The following is a 13,871-nucleotide window of genomic DNA, read 5'->3' as shown; positions in this document are numbered from 1 at the left end:
AATAACTAATCACCAACCATTCTAGTCGGAAAATTATCAACTACTCGGAAGAAAACCCTCCGACGTCTACTCAAAAGAAGAACTACATGGATAAACATGCATGCATGAATCAGATTAAACTTTACTAGACGTGAACATGTTTGAGAAGCTAAAAATGATAAGATTAATTTTCTTAGGTGAGTCTTGTGCCTTGTCTTGTGCCTTGTCTTGTGTCTTAACAAAGGGTTTATAAAGAATGAATTTTTGGGGACCACTCATAAATGGGGGACTACTAGGTCATAAAATGTCCATCCTATAGTTATAAAGGGTGTCCTAAAATGTAGAAATGACTAACCTATCCTTAACCTTTATATATATATAACCACCTCCTCTCATCAACACCACCTATATGTATATACACAAAATTGGTTAAAAAGACCAAAACCAATAATACTCGGGTGAAAAAGACTTGTACATTTTGATACTGTTTAAATGGACTAAAATTAAAAAGATATTGTTCAAATGGACGAAAATATAAAAATAGCCAGGATGTAACCAGTTTCATCCTACCCATTTTCAAATATTTTTTTTATTTTTAATTTATATCAGGATGCATCCAGTTTCATCCTTGCTATTTTTTAAGTTTAAGCCGCGATGAATCCAGTTTCATCCTTGTTATTTTTTTTGTCCATTTCACCCATACTAATTTTTACTCGTCCATTTGAACCATGTTTTAAAATTTTTTGGACAAATGACCCATTTTCCGATGTATATAACCACCTCCTCCCATCATCACCTACCACCACCACCCACCTCGAACCACCACCGCAGCCACCTCTATATGTAGATTAATTTAAATCATTAACAAAACAAAATAAAAATCAAAATTATAACAAACCCATTACTTGTCATTCGTTTTTAGTTGAAAAAATGAGAATTAATCATCAAAACTATAACATACCCATTCTTTTCAATTCGTTATTTGTTGAACAAATCGATCAGAAATCATCAAAAACCATTGAAAATAGCAGTTATAGTAGATATTTCGGTTATGAGAATTTTTTTTCTAACCCAAGAACTGGTAACCGAACTTCCAAAATAAGAACAGTTCGGTGTGCTCGCAACTCTTAGGCAAATATCTGTTTACCGAACTTACAAAATAAGAACAGTTCGGTATGCTCGCAAAAATATTTCTCGTAACCGAAATATATTTTTCCTTTGAAAGAATGAGTTTTGTTTTGTCGATAATTTCACTGGGTAACCGAACTGTTGAAATAATTTGTTCGGTACGCTCGCAAAAAAAATTCTCGAAACCGAACTCTATTTTTCCTTTGAAAGAATGAGTTCGGTTTTGTCGATACTTTCACTGGGTAACTGAACTGTTGAAATAGTTTGTTCGGTATGCTCGCAAAAAAAATTCTCTTAACCGAACTTTATTTTTTCTTTTAAACAAGGTTGTTCAGGTGAAGAAAAATGGCTACATCGAAATATGTTGTTGGGGCCATAAAATCTGAACAACTCTTGTTTACAAATATATTTGGGCCTTACCAAGCTATGTATTTAGATTTTCTTTGTGAAAGTTCGGCCATGAAACTGAAAAACTCGACAAAACCAAACTCAATAGTTCGGTAACAAAGGTATTGATATCGACTAATACGAACTATGCACTGTAAACTCTATAAAAATAGTTCCGTTACATGTTCTGGGGATTGCATAACCGAACTCTAGAAAACCACCATTAACATGTAGTTCGGTTACCTGCGTGTGCTAAATTTTGTAACCAAACTACCCATTAAGAAAAGTTTGGTTACCTCGCAAGCTAAATTTGGTTACTGAACTGGGTTGACGTAACCGAAGTTTTTCCAGAAATTTTGAGTTTGGCCAAATTTTTGCACAATTCAACCATGAATCACTCAAATCATAATTACTAAACTCAAAAAAAGATTTTTTGGGTTCACCCATCTTCTTCTTCATATTTCCTTCTTCTTCTTCTTCTTATCGCTCAATAATAATGTTATAACAAAACAATCCCACTAATATAACTCACTGATCACTAATCACTTACTAATCATTACACTAACACTAATCATTTATCACACTAACTAAGTTTATCATCAAGGATAAAGTAGGAATTTAAAAAAAAAATCAGATAAGGGGTGACTCAAAATCACTACCAATGTCCACCCCAAAAACTTGAGAGCAGTCTCCCCCATTTTTTGAGTAGTCCCCAGAAGTTGGTTCTTTATAAAACCATCCTCAATTAGTATCTTTGGGTTATTGGGCATTTGCGTGACTAAAAAGCAAGGCCCATGGAATGAACGGGCCAGTGTTTGGTTCACGGGCATATATAAAGAGAAGGGGATCTGAGATTCTAGGTTATCGTTTCCAATTTATCCCCCAAATCTGTGAAAACGATTCCGAGCGGCGAAAATGGCGGTCGAAGTAGCAAACGTCAGATCGAACGGTGTAATGGTTTCAGAAGAAGAAGAAACAACTAAAGCTGTTGTTCCAACCAAAATTGAGGAAGCAGGAAGGAAATATTGCTGTGCTACTTGCTTTAATTCATATGGACGAGTAACACATGTTGCTCTTGAAAAGAGAGTCACTTTGAAGGTAAGATCGATACCCTTTGATTCCCTTTGAAATTTTTGAAAAAAATTTCAATTATTTGTTTTTTGATAATCATAAATTATTATTATTTGATCTACAAAGTCGAAATTGATGTTGATGATACCTATCTAGTACTAATAACATCATCGATTCAGCTGTTTTTATATGTATTGTATATATTGATCGATACTCTTGGAGATTACATATGACCAGAACATAAGTTTAATTACATCTGAGAAACTGATAATTGTTACAAGTTGTATCCAGGAGTTGATTTTTCGATTGTTTTTCATCTATTCACTGTTGTGTTATCACCTTTTGGATATTGTTTCTATGATCATCGTTTTGATATAATTGCATCATTAATTCAACCATATCCTTATAATGTTCACTTTTTTTTTTTTTTTTTTTTTTTTTTTTTTTTTTATGATCCAGCTCAATGCTATTCTCTCTGGCCAGAAGGGACCCAATGGCCAACGTTATTACACTAATCCTTATGGGTAATTAGTTCCTAGCGTTTTAGCTCACTATCTTATGTATAATCTCAGTCCCTTACTTTATAAGCAACTCATGTTTTACTTGGACAAATTTACAGGATCAATTTGAATCAAGTGGAAGCAGGATTGTTAGATCATCCCGCGCGTATCAGGAAGTTTGACACTCTATGCAACTTTTGTGGTGAAACAGTGGGATGGCACTATGTAATTATCTGTTAGCCTCTACTGCAATTAGCTTAAGTTGTCTTTCAATTCCTTGAGAATTCCTGGTCCCTGCAAGGTTACAATGGATTCTTTTTGCCGTGCTGGCTGAGCGCCGTCTTAGTCTCCCCTGCATACAAACTGGCCCAGCTAGCTTTCTACTTGGTCTGTTACCACCCTGGGTCCTCTAGCATTTCCCAGTTCCGCATTTACCTCTACTCACATAAGAAACATTAAAGATAATGGACTCCGGCTCCTGATCCGAGGCAATTTGACTTGCCTGAAAAGCGCAGTCCACATAGTGGTGTTGTGTGTTCTTCATTTTTTTTTCCTTGTTCTTGGGGCTGTTTAATATCCACGGCAAAGATTTCATATAATGGTCTGATCGAGCGAATTCTGTATTTTTACATTTCTGCTTTTCATTTTCATTCTCACAAATTCTTTTTAACTTAATTTGCATCTTCACTTTTCAGACTGCCCGGAGAGACGAACTCCGTTCACAATTATACTGGAGTGCTACATACATGGACAGGTGATTGTTTCACTATCTCATTGACACTGAATTGCATCTAGACACCTCTGATGTACTTGTGTTGCCTAAATTGAGGTGTTTTGCAACATATTTTTAAAATGTATTGTTGACATGCATGCATTGTAACTCTGTATACGCAGGGAAAAGGTTGTTCTCTTAGATGAAGAAGAAGAGAATGAAATAGCAAGCGGTGACTCTGAGATAGCGAGAATGACCTACTTGATGGCCGCGAACAAAGTGGAGGCTTAAGGACTAAAACGAGCTTAATTAAATGTACTGGGATGTTGATAACTTGTTGAATTTAATGCTGTTATGGTTAGTTTATATATAAACGGATTAGACTGTCTGAGGAAGAATATCTCTTCTTTGTACTTGATCGTGGTGTAACTCAGGTTATAAGTTTAGTTTCTTTATGATGTTCTGTTAAAACAGTCCAAGTCTTGGTTGCTTTCGAAAGTCAGATGCTGAGGAATCTGATACAACTTCTGCAGTCTGCCCGCAGGGGAAACAAATTTATGAGAGAGGCAGTATCTAGGAATTGAGTTCCAAGGATTGAGATTCTACTTTGAGATACTCATGCACTTTGGAAATTCTAATACTTGGGTATTCCAAGTAGGCATAGCAGGTTTGGCCATATCCAACGTCTTCCCCAGCATATTCCTAATAGCCCTAATTCTTCCCCACTCGATCAGCATTTTTTACCGTACAATGCTTTAAACTATTGCAGTAACTCTAATCTATAGATGTCAAACCTGATTCAGGCATTTTTGTCGAGCAATAAATTTGCGCACATTTCTGATATTTTGAATAGTAAAATGTTCTTTTTCAATTTAATGCAGTAAATAATTCTAAAAATATATGACCACCCCCCACCCCCCACACACACACACTCTATTGTCCACTTCTCATATAGCTGTCAAAACCCGAAGGACACTGTAGACAAGGCAATGTAATTGTAAGGGTACAATGGACAAAACCCCACCTACCGATCAGTCAGTACTAGAAGAAGGGTTTGTAAATGTTTGTAGGGCAACATGAGAGTTGTTGTTGTTGTAATAATGTGAATACTAAGAAGGAGGCTGGAAGAAGAAGATGAGATTTGCAGTTTAAAAACTAATCAATGGAGATGCCAGAATGCAAGTGCTGATATTGAACTCCGTTTTCATACACCTTTGGCCTAGATTCATATTTTCTCTTAAGAAGCGTACTACTTTTTTCCATCCAACTAGAACTGCCAGCCATGGGGGCCAAACTGCTTAGTGATAGCAGATCGTTGTGTCGTACGCTGGCCTTAATATTTTGCACTAGACATTACAATCTTGCATCTCCATTTAACCTTCTCGAATTTTGTACACATGAAACGGAAAACTGGTAAACACACCATATTACACATTGGCTGTGTATTTTTTTCTTTTTGGTTGGTAAATGGTAATTATGGTAGCTACACTTCCAATGTTTTACCAGTCCCTAGGTTGAGTTTTAAGCTCCATGATACTATGATATGATGGATCCGATATTAGGTGTCTCAAGTTCTAGTTTGAGAGATTAAGTTTATTCCCAACTGAGAGTATCTTGGAGGGAAGGAATAGTTAACCGGATATTCAGTATATATGGACGAGTTGGATTCTTATAATATAGTAACTACAGCATACAAATCAAATAACAGTAGAAGTAAAATATTAGCATGAACTTTCAAACGTTACAAATATGAATAGCAGGAACCACCACAAACTTGATCTGACTTACAATAGCTAAAACTGAATTAATGGTCCGTAATATTTTCTTTTCATCTTAAAAAGTCAGATGGACACGATTTCCTGCAAAACTGCTTTTTCAACTTACTTCCAGTTGTGGCACATCAACGGAGATGGGATTCCCTCTAGAACTGATGCAGTACCATTACCATTTGTCCCGTCCCTAGCACTTTATTTTGCAGTTCAGACTTCTCATTCAGATTAGCAGCACCAACACCACAAACAATGGCAAGCAAGTAGCTGGTTTTGAGAGGAAAAGTCATTATGAAAATGGATTCGTAGATGATGATGATGATGATTGTGTCTCTCCAATACAAAATTAACAAAACCAAGATTGAGATCCAATTCATAATTTGTGGAACAAGTGAAGAGAAAGAAAAGGATATGAGAGACGGCGCGGAGGCGGCTAGTTTAGTTTAGTTGGGAGTGCCCATTCATCCATCCATCAGGGTGAAACCCTAATGGGAGGAGCCCTTATCAAGAGCTAAGAACTCAATATAGCACTTGGTTTGGTGGAAAAATAGTCCTGTTATCATAAAAGTGTATTCTCACATCTTGTTTACACTTGACTTTAGAGGAGTAAGAGTTGTTCAACCTTTAATTAGGCTGTGCATGATAGCTTTTTCTTTTTTTTTTGGACCCAAAAAGGGCAGAATTTATTAAAAACAAGCTAATGCATGATAGCTTCCCAATTATACAAAACTGAATTCAAAAAAATACTCTTAAAATACTAGTTCATGCGCACAAATTGAAGATGAAAAGCTTGACTGATTCCTTAATTTTCTCTACAGATTTGTATCTTCCATTAAAGTGTCTAGCATTTCTTTCCTATGTTGTATTAGGCGCTAGGCGAGGCGAGGCGTCAGACACCTCGCCTAGAGCCGAGGAAAAATTGGAAAACACCAAAAACACTTAGAATTTGGCGCCTTGGGGGACTTTTTTCTCGGGCGTTGGTGTTCCGCTTAGTGCGCCTTTGGAACTTAAGCGCCAAAGGCGCTCGCCTTTTACAACATAGTTCCTTTCTAACCACAATGCCCACCACATAGCAAATAGTATAATGTCTCATATTCTTCTACTAATGTTGTAAGGTGAGCATTTCTTTCTTCTCCATTCCCATATAGTATCTCTAACATACTCGTGAAAAACCCATTTCTTTCTTCCCCTTTTCCAATTCGTTTATACTTAAAACTGCACGAAATTATTGTTTTTGCGTTTACAATGCATTAGCTTGTTCAATGTTTCCATAATCTGTTAGCTTGCTGGTTTTCATTCATATGCTATCTATGCTATTACACATTCTGCTTTGAAATTCTTAGGTTATTTTATTAACATCTCAAATAGCCATATTATATAAATGATGCAATTGCTCGGTACTTAGAGTCATAAAATATGAATGGTAGAATCAGAGGGAAAGAGAACAAGGATTAAAGTGGTTCGTTCAATTAGACCTACATCCACTGATAAAACCCGAAGGATGATATATTTGATCTTCAGTAATCACTCAGATTATTACATTTATGTTAGAGGATTCCAATTTATAGTGACAATAGAATAAATCAATAACCCTATAAGATAACTAACCTGACTAGGTAATACATGTTTAACTTGATTACAGGATCTTGTAAACTGACTATCCTATTTTCTGGCACATTTCTTGACTGCACGGTTGCCTCGGTAGTTACACTATAACCTCGGCTAATTAAGTAGGGTAATATACTTTAATACCCCCAAGTTGAACACGCAATTTTTTTGAAGTACAACTTGAATGTCTTCTTCGTACGAAGGAGCCAATCTTGAACAACACCCACAAATCAGATGGAGCAAACAAAAATCAGTCTTCGCTCTTCACTATGCAAGTTGAACATCATCGCAACATTCACTTGAGCAAATCTTCTGAATTGTAACACCAAAACTTTTTTTTTTTTTTTTTTGATCGGTAAAGATTAAAAATATATTAAGAAGCCAATGCTAAAAAGTACCGCCCAGAAGAGAGATCAAAACTGATTATACGAAGCAGATTACAGATGTCTCAAGGACCCAAAAAAAGAAAAACAAAAGAGAGAGAGAACCAGAGAGTAAACTAAGGAGGATCGAAGAATTTTGTAATCCAATTTACAATAATGTCATCTAGTAAAACATTAGAGAAAGAAGGGAGAGAGCTGGCCCAAGTAAAAGTCTTGCTTTTCACTTCCAAAATGGAAGCTTCATGAGTTTTTTCTTTATGGTTAAAAGTCCTTTCATTTCTTTCAAGCCACAAAGTCCAGAGGATGCTAGCAAAGAGACGATTCCATAGTTCCCTTGCTAAGCCAGAGAATGAAGAGGAATTCCAATTTTTAATAAGAGAACTGACAGAAGAAGGAGCTATTTACCTGCAGCGCTGAAGAAGTAAATCCAGACTTTTTTCGCATAGGTGCAAGTGATAAAAATGTGATTTGCCGACTCTTCGAAATTGTGGCAGAAATTGCAAATGTTAGAGCTGGGAGTAGTAGTAGCACAATTTCTTTTTTGTAAGTTCACCAAAGTTGGAAGTTTATCATAGTAAGCTTGCCATAAGAAGAAGCCGATTCTACGGGGCCAATCACTACTCCAAATTTTTTTTCTTGGGAAGAAATTAACTGGGTGGGTGGTTGCCAACTTATTGTAAGCCGCTTTCACTGAGAAGGAACCATTTTTGTCTCCTAGCCAAACAAGATGATCCACCTCTTCGGTATTCAAAGCAACGGTATTAAGGATAGGTAAGATACAACTCAATTCTTGAATTTCATTCTCACATAGCCGTCTCCTAGATATGCCCAAATTCCATTGTAAACTATTAGAGTCCGGAGAAAAAGCTTGTTCAAGAGAAATTCCTTTAGAAGAAGAGGAGTTGTAAATGTTTGGACTGAGAATCATTAGAGGACCAACAGGATGCCATTTATCTTCCCACAGCCTTACTGAAGCTCCATTGCCAACTTTAAAAATAGAATTGTCAAAGAGGAAATCAGCTGTGGTGTGGATGTTTTTCCAAAGACTTATGCCATGTGATTGTTTAGGCTTTTTAGTTCTCCAACCCAAGTCTATTAACCCATATTTCTCTACAATGATCTTTGCCCACAGAGAATTTTTTTCTTTACCAAGTCGCCACCACCACTTTGTGATAAGAGCTTTGTTCATAAGCTTTAGACCACGAATACCCAGCCCTCCGTTCTTAAGAGGTTCATTCACCTTGCTCCAACCGACCCAATGCGTTTTTTACCATTATCTTTGTCGTGCCATAAGAAGTCTCTAATAATTTTCTCTATTCCTTTGATGATGGATTGAGGTGCCACAAAAAGAGAAAAGTAGTAAACTGGGAGACTAAGAAGGACACTTTTAATGAGCGTAAGTTTACCTGTCCGATTTAAGAGCCCTCTCTTCCAGGTATCCAGTCTGTTTTTGCATATCTCAATCACCTTTTCCCACTTGGTGGAGGACAGTGTTTTATCTCCTAATGGAAGCCCAAGATAAATGGTTGGGAGAGAGTCGAAGGAGCATCCGAGCACTGCAGCAATGTTCTCAATGTTATTAACCTCTCCAATTCCAAAAATGCAGCTCTTCTCAAAGTTGGTTCGAAGACCAGAGACAAATTCAAAGCACATCAAGTTATATTTCAGAAATTTCATTTGATCTATATTAGCGTCCAGAGAGACCAACGTGTGGTCTGCGAATTGTAGATAACTAATTTTTGTGCCATCTTTCTTGACAGTAAAACCACCAATCCATCCCAATTCAGTGGCCTTCGCAAACATCAAAGAGAGGACTTCAGAGACAAGAATGAAAAGAAATGGCGATAGCGGATCGCCTTGGCGGAGCCCTTTCTCACTAGTGAATTTTCCACAAGCTGTTCCATTGATGAGGACAGAAAAGGGGACCTTTTTGATACAACCACTAATCCATTTTCTCCATTTGAAACCAAATCCCATGCACTTCAAGACTTCATCAACAAAAGACCATTTGACGTTGTCGAAAGCCTTCTCCAGGTCTATTTTGCAAATGATTCCAGGAACTTGAGATTTTAGTCTGGAGTCGAGACACTCATTTGCAATAAGGATGCTGTCCAGTATTTGACGACCCTTGATAAAGGCTGATTGGTGATCAGAGATTAAGTTAGGGAGAAAGATTTTAAGTCTATCCACTAGTACTTTGGAAATAACCTTGTAAATCGTGCCAATCAAGCTGATAGGCCTCAAGTCTTTGACTTCTTCGAAGACTTCTTTTTTAGGAATCAGAGAGATGAACGTGCATTTAAGACGCCAATCAATGTAACCATTGCGTTCAAACTCTTTGACAACCTTCATAATGTCTGATTTCATAAAATCCCACCCTTTGATGAAACACTAACTTGAAAACCGTCAGGGCCAGGAGCTTTATCTTGGCCTAGATTTTGCAAAGTGAGGAGAACTTCATCCGCCTCAATAGGTCTTTCGATCCAAGACGCATCTGCAACAGAAAGATGTTTAAAGTTCATACCAGCAAGGGAGATGGAGGAGTCGAAGATGCTAGAAAATCTTTCCTTAAAATGAGTAACAATATGGTCCTTTATCGCGGCTTTATCCTCAATCCAGTTGTTGTTTAAACGCAATTTAACCACTCTATTTCTTCTCCTTCTTAATTTAACCAGCCTATGAAAGAATTTGGTATTGCGATCTCCAAGCTTAAACCATTGGGCTCGAGACTTGTTAAGCCAATGTAGGTGAAGCATGTCAGCTGTTTTCTCGTATTCCATTCACAGGGAATTCCTTTTAGATATTTGCGAAGGCGAAATGGTCCTATTATCATCGCTTTGATCAAATGAATAGATTTCTGCCAATATCTTCTCATTTCTTCTATCTATTCTCCCAAATACATTTTTGTTCCAAACTTTGAGTTGTTCCTTTATGAATTGAAGCTTCTTTGCCATGACAAAACTGGCTGAACCCAAACAGTTGAAAGAAGTCCACCACGTCTTCAAAAGAGGGAGCAGAGTGGGTTCCAGAAACCACATAGCTTCACAGCGGAAAGGAGGAGCACCCCAATCTTCATAAAAACAAGAAAGAATGATTGGTTTATGATCTGAAAAAGGTGTTGCGAGAGCGAAACGTTGATGGATGGAAAATGGTCTTCCCATTCCGGCGAGATGAGAAATCTGTCAATCTTGCTAAGACGCGGATTAGAAGATTTTGTACTGCTGCTCCGAGTGTATTTCGCCCCCGTAATAGGCAAATCCATAAGCTCCTGCTTGTCAATGAAGCTATTGAAATCGCGCATACCACGAGTGAAAATTGAATGTCAATTGAGAATGTGCCTATTATAAAATCCATAATTGAAACCTTATTTGGGTTCCAAATAATGAGGATACCCCCTGATCTCCCCATGGAATCTAGAGCACGCCATTCCATTACATTAGATCCCCAAATTTGTTTTACTATGGAGTCTGAGCAGGAGGGCAAGAGAGTTTCCTGAAGAATTAGGATGTCTGGCTTGTTCAAAGAGACCCAAATTTTAATTCTATTTCTTCTTTTAAGAGCTTTTGCACTCTTTACATTCCAGGTAATAATGTTTAACATTGCATCAAATCACCCAAAAGGAAGGAGAAAGAGAGGAAACTAACAACTGACATTGCTGGGAGCTGCCCTGCACTCAAATTCGAATGTTTTAGGATCCTTGGCCGCTGCATGCATTAACATTCTGATTAGATCATCATCCTGATCCCCGAATCCCATTCCCTGCACTTGAGCAACCAGTTTCATCATATTTATAGCAGGTGAGAATCTTGAATTTAGGTATTTAATAACAATTTTTTCTTTCTCCTTATCAACAAGAGCAGCTGCGAAGAATTCAGAATCCACTAATTGAGTATTAATTTCATGAGATTCAAAAGATAAATGTGGATCAGAATTACTCATGACATTGAGACCCCCCTGAGAGGCTTCCTTGTCTTCTGGACGAGGCGAATCAGAATTATTTCTAATTTCAGTCGCAGCTGATGAACTCATATTCACCAAAAAACGTTTGCTGTTAGAGTTTACCTCTATGTCATGGTCATTGTTGAGATCAACAGCCTCATCACTATGAAAAGATCTCATGGAAGCACTTTTGTTACTGTCAGCAACAAAATCAGCACTATTGATTGTATCGGAAGCGTCACTAATTAAACCTTCAATCTTACTTATTTGATGAGAAGAGAAACCCTCTGAAGTTGAGATGTTGTCATTTGAAATGCTATTGGTAATAGAAGGAAGAGAGGGTGAAGAGGGGGAGGAATTAGGTTTCTCAGAAGAAAGAGAATTTGAGAGGATTGGACGAGTGTTTAATTTTGCGCCACTGAAGAAACCAGCTGGAAAAGTTCCTTTATTTTCGATGGCTGTTTCAGGGCTTACCAAATAATTTCAGGGCATACCAAACACTAGTCCTAACTAGGGTGACCTGATAAGGGTACCCTATATGGGTGTTAAATTACCTAGATGCCCTTAAATCCTTTAAATTACTAATCTATCCCTAATCCTAATACAAAAACCTATAATTTATAAACCTAAAATCAGTTTTATTCTAACTCTTTCTTCCTCTCCACAGCAGCCCACGCGCACCCAATTTCATCGTTTTTTTTTCGGCGCCAAAATTCATCGTCAATTCGTGAGAATTTAATCGACGATTAAACTCATCTATATAATGGCTCGTTGTAAGCAAGTATCTCGTTCTAACCGATCAATTGAACAACCTATTGACGAACAAACTCAAAATCAACCGGAAGAACAAACTCAAAATCAACCACAAAATCAACCGGAAGAAGAGATTGAAGAAGAACCAACTCCCTTAATGAGAATAAGAAGGTTAGTTCTACAAACCCATCTCGTATTTGATGTTTTTGATGGTTTTTTGATTGGTATGATAGAATTTTTAGGTCAAAAACATGTGTGTGCGGCGGTTACAGGGTGTGGTTCGGCTTACAAAAACAATTAGATGTGCGCCGAACTGTTCCTGAAACTGAACCCTGAAAGTGCATATGAACGGTTCGGCTTAAATCTGAAATCAGTTGTGAGCCGAACCTAATAACACAGTGCCATATTTTTAGGATCGGCTTATTCGAGGGTGTTAGTTTTGTGCCGAATATGTTTTGTGAATTTCAGAAATTTTGCTTCATGATAGGTTCGGCTTGTATGGTTGTATTAGTTTTGCGTCGAATAACTGTTGTTTGGATTTCAGAAATCTTGCACGTGCTTAGGTTCGGCTTGTATGGTTGTGTTAGTTTTGCGCCGAATAACTGTTGTTTGATTTTCATGTTTGAATTCTGCATGTGTAGGTTCGACTTATTTGTATGATACCCTTTTGCGCCGAACCTATCATTCAATTCATAAATATAGATTCGGATTATTCGATAGTATTAGGTTTGCGCCGAATATCATTGTTAAAATTCCATAAATTTTACAAGTGTATAGGATCGGCTTATTTCTCTGATATCTTGTTGCGCCGAATATGTGTTTGAGTTCATAATCATAGATTCAGCGTATAGGTTGTGTGCCGAATATTGAAGATCGGCTTATAATTATTTTGTAATATGAGCCGAACCATTCTCTGTGTAAGCTAATGAAAATTTCAAGACCTGGTTCGGCTCATATGTGTTATTGAGGGTAAGCCGAGCCTTGTTATTTTTTGACAATTTTTTGGCATTTCAAATCCATATTTCATGTAGTTTGTATCCCTTTGTTGTTCGAAGCATACTTATTACTTTCATACTTGTGTCAGGACTAATGCAGCTAATATGAGGAAGAGGATGGAGGTAACACCTTCTACTTCTAAACTCCCGATCCTCGAGGAGGGATTAAGAAAAGATTGGGAGCGTTAGATAGAGGAGACATTTTAGAAGAAGAAGCTGAACAAGCAAGAGTTGAAAGACAAGCAAGAGTTGAAAGACAAGAAGAAGTTGAGGTTAATCAAGAAGAACATCAAGAAGTTCATCAAGAAGAAACACAACCCCAAGAAAAACCTAAGAAAGACAGGAATGGTAAGAAGGTGGCAGAACCAGAGAAAGATAAGAATGATGATGATCGACGGATCACTGGTTTTCACATTCCTGATGAAGATGACGTGATTACACCTCGATCAGATGGTTTGCCTCATGGTCTTCCGGAAGATGGAGGAAATGTTTTTATTGGTTATGCCGAATCTTGGGGGAAGAGAATATACGATACTCATGATCACAACCGTGCAGTCCGAGTATTAAGACACCAGAGGGCAGCGGAATGGAGTCTTGATGGAGAGGTTCCTGAGGTGATTCCTTACGTACAATCCAGTGCTTTATGG

General features: G+C 37.5%; 1 protein-coding gene across 1 annotated transcript; it reads left to right on the top strand.

Annotated features, from left to right (window-relative positions):
- The first annotated feature begins 2,363 nt into the window (after positions 1 to 2,363).
- LOC113329529 lies at positions 2,364 to 4,250 on the top strand. The gene is made up of 5 exons (XM_026576386.1): positions 2,364 to 2,592; positions 3,025 to 3,089; positions 3,185 to 3,290; positions 3,761 to 3,819; positions 3,960 to 4,250. The coding sequence occupies exons 1-5, from the start codon at positions 2,410 to 2,412 to the stop codon at positions 4,066 to 4,068; spliced, it is 522 nt and encodes a 173-aa protein (XP_026432171.1). The 5' UTR covers positions 2,364 to 2,409; the 3' UTR covers positions 4,069 to 4,250.
- Positions 4,251 to 13,871: the final 9,621 nt, after the last annotated feature.

Source organism: Papaver somniferum, unplaced genomic scaffold, assembly GCF_003573695.1.
Source record: "Papaver somniferum cultivar HN1 unplaced genomic scaffold, ASM357369v1 unplaced-scaffold_117, whole genome shotgun sequence".
In the NCBI taxonomy this organism is placed as follows: domain Eukaryota; kingdom Viridiplantae; phylum Streptophyta; class Magnoliopsida; order Ranunculales; family Papaveraceae; genus Papaver; species Papaver somniferum.
Note: the sequence above shows the minus strand (reverse complement) of the source record. Positions and strands in the feature narration are given on the sequence as shown.